The sequence below is a fragment of the Tiliqua scincoides genome, chromosome 9, assembly GCF_035046505.1.
Source record: "Tiliqua scincoides isolate rTilSci1 chromosome 9, rTilSci1.hap2, whole genome shotgun sequence".
Classification (NCBI taxonomy): Eukaryota; Metazoa; Chordata; class Lepidosauria; order Squamata; family Scincidae; genus Tiliqua; species Tiliqua scincoides.
The window spans coordinates 21476100-21489993 of NC_089829.1; the positions used below are offsets into that span (position 1 = coordinate 21476100).

The 13894-nt window shown below is 43.1% G+C and overlaps 1 protein-coding gene across 1 annotated transcript in view; it reads right to left on the minus strand.

Annotated features, from left to right (window-relative positions):
• The window catches only part of NLRC5 (NLR family CARD domain containing 5), a 77959-nt gene that overhangs the window by 28293 nt on the left and 35772 nt on the right, over positions 1–13894 (minus strand). Inside the window, exons 11-24 of the mRNA XM_066637933.1 lie at positions 13227–13277; positions 11968–12030; positions 11134–11217; positions 10963–11046; positions 8938–9027; positions 7842–7907; positions 6852–6923; positions 5813–5896; positions 4469–4556; positions 3672–3844; positions 3500–3547; positions 2758–2826; positions 1518–1601; positions 646–729 (exon numbers count right to left, since the gene is read on the minus strand). Of these exons, the coding sequence (XP_066494030.1) occupies positions 646–729; positions 1518–1601; positions 2758–2826; positions 3500–3547; positions 3672–3844; positions 4469–4556; positions 5813–5896; positions 6852–6923; positions 7842–7907; positions 8938–9027; positions 10963–11046; positions 11134–11217; positions 11968–12030; positions 13227–13277 (1140 nt within the window). The remainder of the gene's footprint in view (positions 1–645; positions 730–1517; positions 1602–2757; positions 2827–3499; positions 3548–3671; positions 3845–4468; positions 4557–5812; positions 5897–6851; positions 6924–7841; positions 7908–8937; positions 9028–10962; positions 11047–11133; positions 11218–11967; positions 12031–13226; positions 13278–13894) is intronic.

A 13894-nucleotide genomic window follows, 5' to 3' on the forward strand; every position in this document is an offset into this window, starting at 1 on the left:
GAGCTGGCAAGGGATCAATCATGGCTATTAATCTTTTGCAAACATGGTCTTCGGACATGTAACTTTGACTAAGCCAATGACCCAACTACCTAGGACTGTCTATCCTGACTGGCAGTGGTGGCCTAATCATGTTACCACTCAGTGGCTGCCTCTTGCAAAGGCCTCCACAGTCCTTCTCCTTGAGCTACTTTCTGCTGGAGATGATGCCAAAGACCACACTGGGGACCTTCTGCTTGCAAAACATGTGCTGTACCACTGAGCCGCAAGCACTCCACTATACAAACAAACCTGCTTTATCCAAGTCGACCCGTTGGCCCATCTAACGTTGTCTACTCTGACAGGTTGAAGTGGAGGTCTTCCACATCCCTGTTCAAGAGGTACATGGCCAGCCCAAGATCTCCTGATGCTTGAGGCAGCTTATCAAAGGCTGCCTCTGTTATCTGATAGACCTCTTCCAATGGTCTAGCTCAGCACTCTACTCTCTTCCATGTTTCCTCTTCCCTTTCCAATCCAGGGAGTTACAGAGATGGAGAAGCAGTGGAGGGAAGTAGGCGGACAGAGACAGGGGTTCACCTCCAATCTGCTGCCTGAAGCTACTGCTTCAGTTGGCCTTGTGGATAAGCTGACCAAGGGAGAAAAACTCACCTCAAAAACTTCAGATGCTTCAGAGAGGGAAGGAACTTTAGCAGTTGTTCAACGCTTTGATCATTCAGTGAGTTCCCATACAAGCTGCAAAGCCAGGGTGAAGTCATGGGGAAAGAAAAGAGTTTACTGTGACCATTTAAGAAATCTTCCATAAAACTAATGCAATGACTTGAAGCAGGTGCAGATGATGCGTTTTGGCAGAGCAGGGCATGTTTGCCTGGCCACTTCCATAGTGTGCCAAACTCAGCCCAGATCCATCAGACACGCATCCTTATCAAAGCCAACATTTCTTGACAGAGGATGACAATTGGAACTCCTTGCCACAGGATGTGGTGATGGCATCTGACCTAGATGCTTTTCAAAGAGGACTGGACAGATTTCTGGAGGAAAAGTCCATCACAGGTTACAAGCCATGATGGGTTCATGCAACCTGGTTTTAGAGGCAGGCTATCTTGGAATGCCAGATGCAAGGGAGTGGTGACAGATACAGGAAGCTGGACTAGGTGGGCCCTGGGCCTGATCCAGCAGGGCTCTTCTTATGTTCTTATGTTGTGTTTCTTATTCTCAGGCCTTCAGACCGGGATTGTTATAAGCCGGATCTGAAGACAGTGCCAGAACACCTGGGACCTTCTGAGCAAAAGGCAGGTTAAACTACTGTTGAGCTGAGACCTCTCTCCCTTGTTCAGCCACACGACTCTTTTCCCCTTAAGAACCACCTCTCAAAATGCATGGTGGGATGTGCATGCTCACACTTTGTATTCAAACATTGGACATTTGTAAACATTGCATTCTTATTGATCTAATTTGGTCTGCAGTGACTTTAAGTGAGTGGGACTGGTTCTTTCGCTCACTCACTCACACACAACACTTACTTGATCTCTGCCAGCTCAGAACTTGTTATCAAAATCCTAAAGAGCTGGTCTACATCTTCCGGGCCCATCAGGCAATCCCTAAGGCTGAAATAAACTCCGTTCAGTACCTCAAAGATTTAAAATATACAATTAGCCATTCCTCCTTTTAAAGATAAAAGGAAATACATTCATTTTAAGATGTTCAGATTGCACGTGACAAAGTGGGGTCTGGTCCAGAGGGCTTCAACAGATGGGTCAGGATCCAGAAGTGGGCAGCGGCCTCACCTCAAAGGGTGGTGGCAATGCTGCCATCACTGCTTTGTTTTGAGATGTGTACAGTTTGAACAAGAACCAGGACTAGGGGTCCTAGATGAGGTAATTCTCAGAGACTTTGGTCTTGGAATGGTTGCTTTGGCCTAGCCAATCAGCATATGTTGATAGGCTACCGCTGGGTGGAAAAAGATGAAAAAGGAAGAGGAACCATGACTGCATGGTCACTCACTTGCCCACCCCTCTCATCTGCTGGCTGGGCAACCAACCAGTATGACCATCCATACTGTGCAGTGGCTGGTGTAATATGAGCTGCTTGCTGCTATCTTAGATGCATGCAAGCTACCTGTTCTCCCATGCATGCGGCATGGCCAGGAATAGCAGGAATAAACTGGAAGGAAAAAAGCCCACCAACCATTTCTCAATGAATGGATGAATTATTGAGCATATAGATTTTCAAGCAAATGGCATATCAACACCAATTATGATTGGATATCTGTGAGTTTTTGGAAGCCATTTCTCGAAAAAGCATATACAAGTATGTGAAGTGTGCAATTTAGGTAATTCTTATGCTCGATAGCCTACATATCCTCCCCCCCCCCCCAAAAAAAAAATCTAGGTTAGTCGCAATCACTGTATTTATGAGTTTGGTTTTGCACTTTTCAGTAATTTTGAGTCACAATATATTTGTGTTACATTTTTCATTCCGTATATATATTTTTTGCGTGTAAAACTCAAATAAAGTGTATTTGGGGGGGGAAGCTTCTGTAATCACATCATGGTCTGAGATTATTGCAAATCAAACAAGCACATTTGCACCATTGGCATTCCTGGAGCAAAGCTTTCGCAGCCACAACTGACTCGGAAGGCGAGGGACCACTTTACACCTGAGTTTGCAACCCTTAGCATTTTGCCTCCCCCCTCCAGGAACACCAGTGATTTGCACAACTCTTCTGAGATTCCCAAGCAGAAAGAAAAAATGGCACCTTACTTCAAGCAGTGACCTTGCATCGAGAGATGTGGATGTCTCAACTTCTCCCCTTCATGATCTCTTGCCAGCCTGCATATTTGAAGAAGAAACCAAGATCCTCCAGGTTAGCCGGCCTGAAGACATATTTAGATAGACCTGCATATGTATGCTGGAGGGTGCTGAAGAATAAAGTGGTATATTGCACTACTAGGCCCAGAATTCAGTGTTCTGATTCATTTTTCATTTTTTTAAAAAGCAAGTTTCTAGCCCTTATGAAGACATGCTTAAAAGAATGCAGGGCAACACCTGCTGAAATAATCATAAGAAGTTAGATAAGCCTCACCTTGCTAGCTCCATCAATACTTTATTTCAGCTGACATTTTAATGTCATGGTTTTGTCCCCTCCCTTATTTAGTTGAAAAGTGACTAATGAATTAATAAATTTTTTAGGGTTAGGGAAAAATACACAACAATGAAGGGATAGGTGAGACTAGGAGAGTGATTCTAGGAGAATTGAAAGTAGAACAGTGAAACAGAAAGGAGGTTTTTAATGTTATTTGCTTTTAAACTAAATAAAGGAGGGACAAAAGCAAATAACATTAAAAACCTCCTTTCTCTGTTTCACTGCCCTACTTTTGATTCTCCTAGAATCACCCTCCTAGTCTCACCTATCCCTTCATTGTCATGTATTTTTGCATTCCATCTTACAGATAAGGGGACAACTGGATATTACAGGAACCTGAACAAGAATTGACCTTTATACCTCATACTGTCGTCAAAGGTTAAGTGAACAGACTGGGGACTTCCCAAACTGTAATGAGAAAGAGAATGCAGTAAATGAAAGTGTGAGTAGATACATTCTGTTAATATTTTAAAAACACAGTACTTTCAAGATTTCAAGTGAAAAGTCCTGGTGAATAGGCTGGTGTACCTACCCCAAGTCCATTGAGATCATCTGTCCCAATGAAGAGAAGTTTTGCACCAAAGAAAATATACCTCTCAAGGATATGTGATTGTTATTGAGCCTAGCAGACAGAAACACACATACACCCCTTATTACAAGGAAAAGAATCATCTCACCAGACGTAATTATCAAAGTCTCCTCTTGCTAACATTTGCCCACGAAATGCATGGTTGGACCCTTTCTGCTCCTCAGAGCACTGCATTTCAGAAGATAAGAATGAGAGGTTGATTCTGTGCATTCTAGACATCTGGGTTAAAAACACATATCTGAATGTGGAATTTGTGGAATATTCCTGTATCAGCTGCTTGGCTAGGAAATATACAATACTTGAAAGAAATTGTTATTTTGCTGTTGGGGGGGAAGAAATCTAAGAACTTTTAGCTGAAGAGAGTGTGATAGGAAACAAAGAAGCTGGTGCAAAGTTTGAACAGAACAGAGAGTTCCATCAATCCCTTAAAACACAATTGATGATGTTCCAAGAAATTTCTTAAGGAATTTGCCCCAGCTGCTGAACTCAGCAGAACCAATTTTAAATCACTATTTTCCATATGATCCTGCCCCAAAATTACAGGAAGTTCCACCTACTCTGGCATCACAGTCCGGCAGAGAAAGATATATAAAGAGAGCATTCAGTCACATGAGTCTCCATCTATAGTCTAAAGTAGTAAAGTCTGGACACTTCAAAGTTGACCACTTCAAAGTTGACCACTTCAAAGAGAACTGATCTCAGTTTAAAGATGTCAACACATACAAAAGGACATCATGTACTTGCTTTAAGGAGCGCAATGCTTTCAAGTCTGGGAGGATTTCTGCCACCTTCAAAACACCTGGGTCTCCCAGAGAATTGTCTGACAGGCTACAATGTAAAAAGAAGAGATTATCATTTTCCATGTAAAAAATACCCACCTGCTTGAAGTCAGAGTCCCTGGTAGCAATTTGTCAAATGGGTACTTTGACAGAAACAATTAAAACATTCCTCATTACATAGCTAGCTAGTCAACGAAGGCTGTAGTCCTATGACCACTTTCCTGGAAGTAAGTCCCATTGAACATAGTGGGATGTACTTCTGAATAGACATGCATAGGCTTATGCTCTAAGTCCCAATGAATTCAATGAGACTTACTTCTAAGTAGATATACATAGGACTATGCTATAAGAGCACAATCCTAGGCATGTCTACTCAGAAGTATGCCCCAATGTAGACATGCATAGGATTGTGTTGTAGGAACAACCCAGGATATCAAACCATGGTTCGAGTCTGGCTCAATATCCTAGCTTATTCTAACTGTAGTTCGTTAAGAAGTCTTAGCTCTCTGTGTCTGCATATAACATGGAACTGTGGTTTGTTTTCTGGCCCCATGGGGCTCTGAATGTGACAGGAGCTTTGCTCGTGTCGCGTCTGGAGCCATTCTTTGACCTGTAGAGGCCACACATGGCCTTTACAGGTCTCAGAACAGCCTCTGGAGTCCTAGAAGGGCACTTCCAGTTTTTGGCTAAAAACCAGAGATGCACTTCTAGGACCTCCAGAGACCATTCCGAGGCCCGTAGAGGCAACAGGTGGCCCCCAAAGGCCTTAGAGGAGGTGACGAGAGCACAGCTTCAGATGATTCAGGAGGAATCAGGTTGGGTCATTTCTGGCTCCAGTAATAGGTAGGCTCAACCTGTAGTGCTCAACCCCTGCTAATTGGGTAAGAGGCACTTTTTCAAGTGGGTGCTCCTTTTTTTTAGCAGGGGGAGAGTAACTGGCCCATCTCACCCCAGCAGTGTCTGTTCTGGTGGCTGTGTGCTGGTATTCTTTTGCATCTTTTTAGATTGTGAGCCCTTTTGGGACAGGGAGCCATTTAGTTATTTGATTTTTCTCTGTAAACCGCTTTGTGAACTTTTAGTTGAAAAGCGGTATATAAATACTGTTAATAATAATAATAATAATAATAATAATAATAATAATAAATAGTGCTCATCCACAGTTTGCATTTTGCAGTCATTTCCTTATGAATAAGAAAGAAAGAAAGAAAGAAAGAAAGAAAGAAAGAAAGAAAGAAAGAAAGAAAGAAAGAAAGAAAGAAAGAAAGAAAGAAAGAAAGAAAGAAAGAAAGAAAGAAAGAGACTTACTCTAACACAGATACAGTGTTGCACCTTCTCAGTACTGAGCACAAATTTTTCAAATCATCACCATGAAAAGTATTCTCTGTCAAGCTGGAATAGAAGGAAAATAAATTGTGTTAACCATGTTTCAGTAACAGTATGAAATAAGAATTTAGGAAAAACATTCAGAAAAACTGTAGTGACTGCTGGAAACCTTTAGGGACATATATAGCACTGGTTCTCAAACTCTCAAGGAGTTTGAGGATCATGGTAAGTCTTTGCAGGGGCAGGGTGCAGAGCATCAATGCAATCCACAGGATCATGCCACTGCGGGGCAGCTAGGGGCCTTTTTAAAACATACCTGAGTTCCTGCTGGCATCCGGAGGGTGTGGGGAGCCCTGAGGAGCCCTCTGCAAGGCTCCCCACACCTCTAAACATTGACAAAATGCAATCGCAACCGACTTCTGGTTTCGTGATCACAACCAGGAAGTGAATTGCAATCGCATTTTGTCAGTGTTTAGAGGTGCAGGTGGCCTTGCAGAGGGCTCTGTGGGGCTCCCCGCACCGGCTCCCCAGATGCTGGCAGGGACTCAGGCATTTTTTTTAAAAAAGCCCCTAGGTCCCCTGCAGTAGCCCAATCCTGGTGATCATGTTGCTGCCTTCCCCTTTCCCCTGCCCCTTAAAGAGGCAACGGCATTTATTCTCAGGCTAGTGGGTCGCAACCCACCAGTTTGAGAACCACTTATAGGTGACCTAGAATCTCATTGTTAAGCTGGGAGCTACAATCCAACTGTCTGGGATTTTATTTTTTATTTAATTAAAATATTTATCCAACCCTTCCCCCCCTCCCCCAATAACAAGGCATCCTGAGTTGGTGCCAAAAGACAGCATCTCCCTGCTCGTAAAAGCTACAGGGAATGAAGTTGCAGGCATCTGCAACCCGAGTGTGTTAATTTCAAGATCTTCTGTGCCCTGTAACCATTTAACGTGCAATGAGATATTTTTCTAAAGGGCTTCTATGAGGAATGATCCCTGAGCAGACATGGCTTGTATCATGTTAACATACCATATTGTCCTTGATGTCATCAACAGTTGTCTTTCATGACTGCTTAAGTGGTCACCTTGAAAAGCAGAACCCCTGTAACAAGGATAAATGGAAAAGGATTCTGATAGACTCCCAGTCTCCATCCCGCAATCTATTAATAGTGAAAATAACTCTTGGTGGATCATGTCCATGGTGTCCAATGTATAGCACTACAACTACACCTGTGATAAATGCCCCCCATCTTATTTATTTATTTATTTAAATTCTATTTGGTTTCTATACCACTTTTCTAAAAACCCAAAGCAGTATACAAACACACAAAGACAAAACACTAAGATCAAATATTAAAATAAAAACCATTAAAACAATTTAAAAGATAACAATAAAAGAGCTTATTAAAATGTCAGCAGCATAAAAGTTTAGAGGGGTCCCTAAGGAGTGCCCTAGCTTCCTTTCTTTGGGGGCATTTTTGCCTGCCAAACCTCTTTAAGATGTTGTAGCCTCCCCAAGAGACTGCCTGGCCTCCTAGATGCAGCACCATTCCTTTGAAATCCTCCTCTGAGGTTCCTTGTTGGAAACATCATTCCAAAAAGTGCAGAATGTGGATTGATCTGTCTAGTTTTCCCCTCAGACAACAGTCCCTAGCCATCCCTCTTGCTCCAGCTGACATATGCCCGCTAATCAGTAACAAACAATAAGATTGAATGAGATTTTAAAATTTAATCTTGCATTTAAAAAAAACTGGGCATATGCATTTTGACCTTTCAGATTCAAAGTTCCAAAATACAAATTGCAAACCAAAAAGGAAAAAAACATCGGAGATGTGAGATATCTCTTGAATCTGCAGTTGTCAAGAAATCAGAATATTTAACCCAAAATGAAAAATTCGTTTTTCCAGCAATGTAATTAAGAAGCAAAAACAAAGCTCAAATTTCATCATGTCAGCAATGAGATGGCATGCTGTCACTGACTGAGGCTAAGGAAAGTACATTTTACATCCTTGTGCTTTACCTGGAATACACGGCGTCACTACCTCCATTACCAACAAGTGTCAAGATGGCTGTTTGACGGCGAAGGCTAAAGAAAGCAGAGGAAGACTTACATTATGACATACTTGGTTTCAGTGGCATAGTAGCCATCCTGGAGCCTGGGGCAAAGTTAAAAATGATGCCCCCCTCACCACACCTGGAAGTGACATCACTTCCAGGTGTGATGTCACACCCATAGTTGTTTTTTTTTAAATTGAAAAATAAAAAAATCAGCTGCCTCCCCCACCCCCAGCCTCATTCCTGCTGACCCCTCAAGAGATACACATGGCAATTGGAGTCTCTGATCGCTCGCTCCCCTTGCTCTGCTGCCTCTCCACCACCACCCCCTCCTGCTTCCTCTACAATCTTCTCAGTCACTTCCCCAAGTCCCTAGAGCAAGGGGAGAAAGCATCCAGAGACTGTGATCATCACTGCCCCTCTTGCAAAGCGTGCCATTTTTCCCTGCACTTTTTGCAAGAGGTGTGAGCGGCAATTGTGGGGAGGGGAGAGCACAATTGTACAGGTGGGCAGAGAGACAGTTGCCCCCAAGCAGCCTGCAGCCCAGTGCAATTGCTACCCCTGCAGCCCCTCTAGCTATACTACTGCTTGGTTTAATTGCAACACTAGCTCAAATTTTCAATATCTCTCAAGGTGGGGGGGGGTGTTTGAAAGAACATTTCTCTCTCTAGCCCTGAGCAAAAGTTTGTTCAGGTGTGGGATGGATAGCTAGGAAGGGGAGAAATCAGGGTCACACCTGTGGGCCCCACCCCCTCCATACCCCAATCACAATGTGTTTGAGGTTATGACCGCTTAGTGCCCTAAACACACACACCCCTCATGGCATGTTGACTACAAATGTGCAGTCTGTACCCTGCAAAAATGCAGGGCACAGATTGGATGAGCAGGGCTGAGGTAGAGACAAATATATTGAGATATTACATTACCTCAAATGTGGTGGTTGGGTGCAGTGAGGCTACAGGGCCAGTGGACAGGGCCATGATCTCTCTTCTAGCAAAGAGAAATGGTGCTTCTATACACAACAATGAAGCAGAAGAAAGGTTGGATGCACCCATGCTTACCTGGCTTCTAGCTTCACTATGTTTGGACGACGACTCATGGAATTCAGAAGACAGAAAGTGCTCTTTAGGGACAGCTGGTTGTTGCTTAAACTGCAGTGAGCCAAATTGGACAAAATAAAAAGTTGCTTTCAAAAATCACTGGCATTTCTTATATTATATCCTGCCTTGCTTCCACATACAGCATACAGAGGTGGTCTTCCATCCAGCCACACACCACACCCAGACCTATGTACCTTCAGCAATGTTACTGCTTTATAGAAATACAACCCATATCCCTGGCATAGCTCTGCAGCAGTACTGGTTACCACATGCATGGTGGTGTTGGCAGGGAAAGGGAGAGACCATAAATGCAGTAGAAGAGGGTGCACATTGCAGGTGTAAGGTCTTAAATCCCTTCCCTTATAATTTCAGTTAAGGAATCTTAGGTAGCAAAGGTGGGAAAGGAATCTTATACTCCCAAGACCTCCAAGATCATCTGCCAATTGGAAAAGGGTGCTCTGTGGAACAGAGCATTGATCTGGTGCACCATATAGCAGCTTCATGTAGTCAGGAAAAGCCCATAGCTCAGTGACAGGTCACAAGCTCCTTTGCAGGACACAAAAGCCTCTCATATTCAATCTCCAGCTATAGAAGAACAGGGATAGCAGAGCCTTTGACCTGAGGCTGTCAAAAAACAATACGAATCAGATCAGACAGCACCAGGCCAATTCAGGCCAACTCCAGGTCTGGCTGAGTATGTTTGTTTGCAACCTTTGGCCGCTGCTCTGATCCTTGTACTAAGAAAGAAAAAGAAATGGAAAGAAAAGAAAAAGAAAATAAAAAGAAAAGAAAAAAGAAAGCATGCAATCCCAGGTACAGAATTAGAAAGAAAGAAAGAAAGAAAGAAAGAAAGAAAGAAAGAAAGAAAGAAAGAAAGAAAGAAAGAAAGAAAGAAAGAAAGAAAGAAAGAAAGAAAGAAAGAAAGAAAGAAAGAAAGAAAGGTTTTGCAGAAGATTTGATGCAGTAGAGCACTTTCTTGGCTAAACAGACAGACATATTTCTTGTTAAGTGAACACCCCACCTTTCACCAGAAGGCCCTGAGGCAACTAACAGTATATTAAAATACAATAACGCATCTTTATTTTTTAAACAACTTACCACTAAAAGCAATAGGCCGCCCAATCCTAAACCGCACTGGAACAGGTAGGACAGCTGGCCTATCCCGTATCCAGGGCAGGGCTGGGGCTGGCTGTGGCACAAGTAGGAGTAAGGGGAATGAACTCCCCTAACCCCTTGTTGCACCAGCCCTATGGGACTAATAGCAGCCAGCCCTATAGGACTACTCAGATTTGTGCCAGTGAAAACATTGATGCAAATCCAAGCAGCCCGGGTTGAGCCGACCCAGCTGGAGATGGGGGTTGGGATCCAGCCTAAGTGCCGGAGTTTGGTGTCACCCCCTCCCCAGGCTGGTCTGCCATCCATCAAAGGCCTGATGGAGTAGGTGGGGTTTTAAAACCCTCTTAAAAACTGAAAGGGAGGGGCAAATTGAATCCACTGCAGAAGGTAATTCCAAGGGCAACCACCACGAAAGCCAGGCAGAACAGTATATTAACTGAACCTTAGCTAAAGACAGTCAATGAAGCAGAGCTTCCTCTGAAGATCTCAACAGATGGGCAGATTCATACAGCCCTTGATGTACCCTATGCAAATTCTGTAGAGCATCCAAGGTCCTCGTGAGCACCTTGTACTGAACCTAGAAAAAAAAAGAAGCTGTTCTGGTTGTAAGGCCTCCCATCAACAACTCTGAACCAGTGCCTGTTTCCAAGTGCTTCTCAGGGGCAGACCCAAATAGGAGTAAACACAATCCTAGGTGTGCTTACTTGGGAGTAAGTCCTGCTGAGCACAGTAGTGCTTTCTTCCAAGTAAACATGTAAAGGATTGTGCTATAAGGCATGGTGATGAGGTTCCCTTCTGCTTTCTTAAGGAAATGTGGTATTGGAAAAAGAGTTGAAACACAAACAACCAGGGTATTAAGAAAATACCTACTTCAATTGGCCGGAAATGCACACTTGGGGCAGCATCTGCAATAGGTATCTGCATCCTTCATCTCCAAGCATGTTACCTGACAAACTGACATGTTTTCCAGATTAGCAACAGAACTGATCCCACTGTCTCCATCAGCTAACTGGGAGGCTAGGAATAAATTGAAGTACTTACTCAATTTCAGAAAAATGGGAACAGCTCCCGAGAATGCCAGCCACCTCTTTGGCTTGTTGAGAACTCAGTTGGCAATCTTGCAATCTGCAGGTACACATCAGGGAAAAAAGCAGCCAATAGTCACACATTAATGCTGCCATGAGAGAGAGAGGCTGTGGTCCAACAAAATGATTGCCATTCAAAGGCAGAGTGCAATAGCAAATTTATTCAGTGTGTCACAGGTAATCAAAAGCAAGTCACAGGTGACCCTTCCTTGGGAGGCTCTATGTACACTAAGAACAATCAATTACAGCAGACTTTGCAATTTGTTGAAAAGCAGTATATGAATAGTCTTAATAATAGCAATTTACACTTTATATATTGAATCAGTATGCCAGGGTATACTAGAATTGTAATAAAAGGCATTGGCTGGGGGGACTTTAAGTTTAAGGAAAGGGAGCACTTTTTCACATACTCTCTTCTTGAGCCTTTCCAATCTAGTTGCTTCTCCTGCCACACAACTGAGTGTTTTTCATATAATAGCTTGTCATGGTTTCAGTCCTATTGGCCCAAACCAGATAAACTACTAGACAATATGTCTTTCATGTGACTGGGCTCTGAGTGCTTAATTTTTCAAATACTGCACATAGCAGACACATGGCCAGCACTCAGGACCAGGCCCATAAGAGTGGTGGTAGGATTTTAACCATCTCTCCTACCACAGTCCCAATCCAGCAGCCACCTGACATGGAAAACAATTCCTATCCATAATGAAACAAACTTTTTTTTTTTAAAGTCTTGCTTGTCTTGCTTCAGGGGGAAAAAAAACATAAACCTGAATACATATATATTTACCGTAATATAAAAGATCTAGAATTAAGAGCAGTTTCTTTTTTCTTTGTTTCCAAATGTTGTAACCTGAAATCAAGAACATATTTAATTTGTCCATTTCATTTAATTGCCTCATCTTGTGACCCATCAGAACAGTAACATTTCTCATGTGTGGCCAATTGCCAGCAATGGAGAAGGGTATCTTAGGGCTCCTAGGCTTGTCCAGCTGGAATTATGATCTCTGCAGCAGTACGTAACATTTAGCACCTAATTCACAGAAGACTCAACAGCCTCTGTGACTCTGCTCAAACTTTAGTATAGGAACCAGAAATCTAAGCCTAATAAGGCATCACACCTCTGTCCTGTAGCCTTGAAGACATGGAGAGAAGTGAAGTCAGGGCAGCAAAACCTGTGTGGCTGCCTGTCTGGCCAACTTCCCTCAGTTACCGCAACAGTAGTGTGTCTCCATAGACTACCACTGCTGCAGAGCACAGGGGTAAAAGGGAAAGTGATTTGTGGTGGACCTCAGTGCCTTACAGCTCCCTTAAAACTTCAACGATCTACATCAATCTTTTCAACCTGTGGTGTGAGAACCACTGGGGGTACTTCACAGTATTGCAGACATTGCTTGGGCCCTCCCAAGATGACCATGTGGCACTGCCCTGCCTTGTACAACTCCATTGGAAGTGGTAGTGGCTAGGGTGTTGGTGCACCAACAGGCAAGACACACCTGTTGAAAAATCCTGGTCTAGATCAAGACCTGGTGTGCCCCATTAGTTGCATATTAGGGGCAGGAAGAGTTTTCTACCAGGGGTGCTTTCTTCCAAGGCATAGTTGCGGTCATGCAAGAAATCACACCTTGTATGCTTTCCTTTTGTGCAACTCTTCAGAGTTCTTTTTTGTGTCCATTCCTGCCAAGTGGCAAATGTATCCCTTGGCCATTTGCAAAGTTTAAAGCTCACATCCTCATTTTCTCCAACTCCATGCTTTTAATCACCACCATTTTCTTGCTGTACAGTTCCCCCTCCCTGACCAATCTCTCATCTCATCTGTGCCCTGCCTTCTCTCCTTCTTCTCAAATTCCTAATCACTCCTCCCACTTTTTCCGGACTCCCTAATTTTCAATTTGCCTTCCTCTTGGGATTTCTTTCAAATCCTCAGTCTGCCCCATAAAACAATCTCTGTCATTACGGTCTGCTCAAAAACTCAACCCCTTCCAAACTTTGGCTACAACGAATTGTACAGCACGATTTTGAATTACTACACAAAGGGCAGCTGCTTACCTCAGATCTTCTTTGGACTCACCAGTGAAGTATATTGTTAAAATGTTCGTCCTGCAACCAAGCAGAAAATAAATTAGAATATTAAATTTTGAGTCTTCAATCGGTAATTCTTTTTGGATGTCGCTGCTCTCTCCTCTTTGGAAAAGGCCATTTTTTCAAACAATTTTCTCATATTTTTGTAACAATTGCTTTATTGTTGTTGAAAAGTGATATATAACTATTGTTATTAATAAACAACCACTGCAAAAAGTGAGCCACAACAAAATGTTGCTGTATGCACATTTTCCTGTAAGTTCTACTGGACTTAATGGGGCTTACTTCAGAGTAAGCATGCTCTGGATCAGGCTGCAAGGGCTGGGTTGAAGTCTTCAGAATTGAATAGGCAGCCTAACCATTTTCTCTCTCAAATGTTCTTCCCATTCCCGCCCCCCCCCCATGGTGTCCCATCCCCATTTCAGAAAGGGAGCTATGCTGTGCAGTTCAAAATCTTGAGTGTAAAATGTTGGAAATGAAAGTATTTTCCTTCCCACCTGGCAAATTGCCTCTCTAGAACAGGGGTGCTCAAACTTTCAACTTTAGGGATGCTGGACCTTTAACAAGTGTATAGAAGAGAGAATTTCAGCAGGTGCAGCTTGTCATCTGTGGAATGACAAGTTGCACCTGCTGCA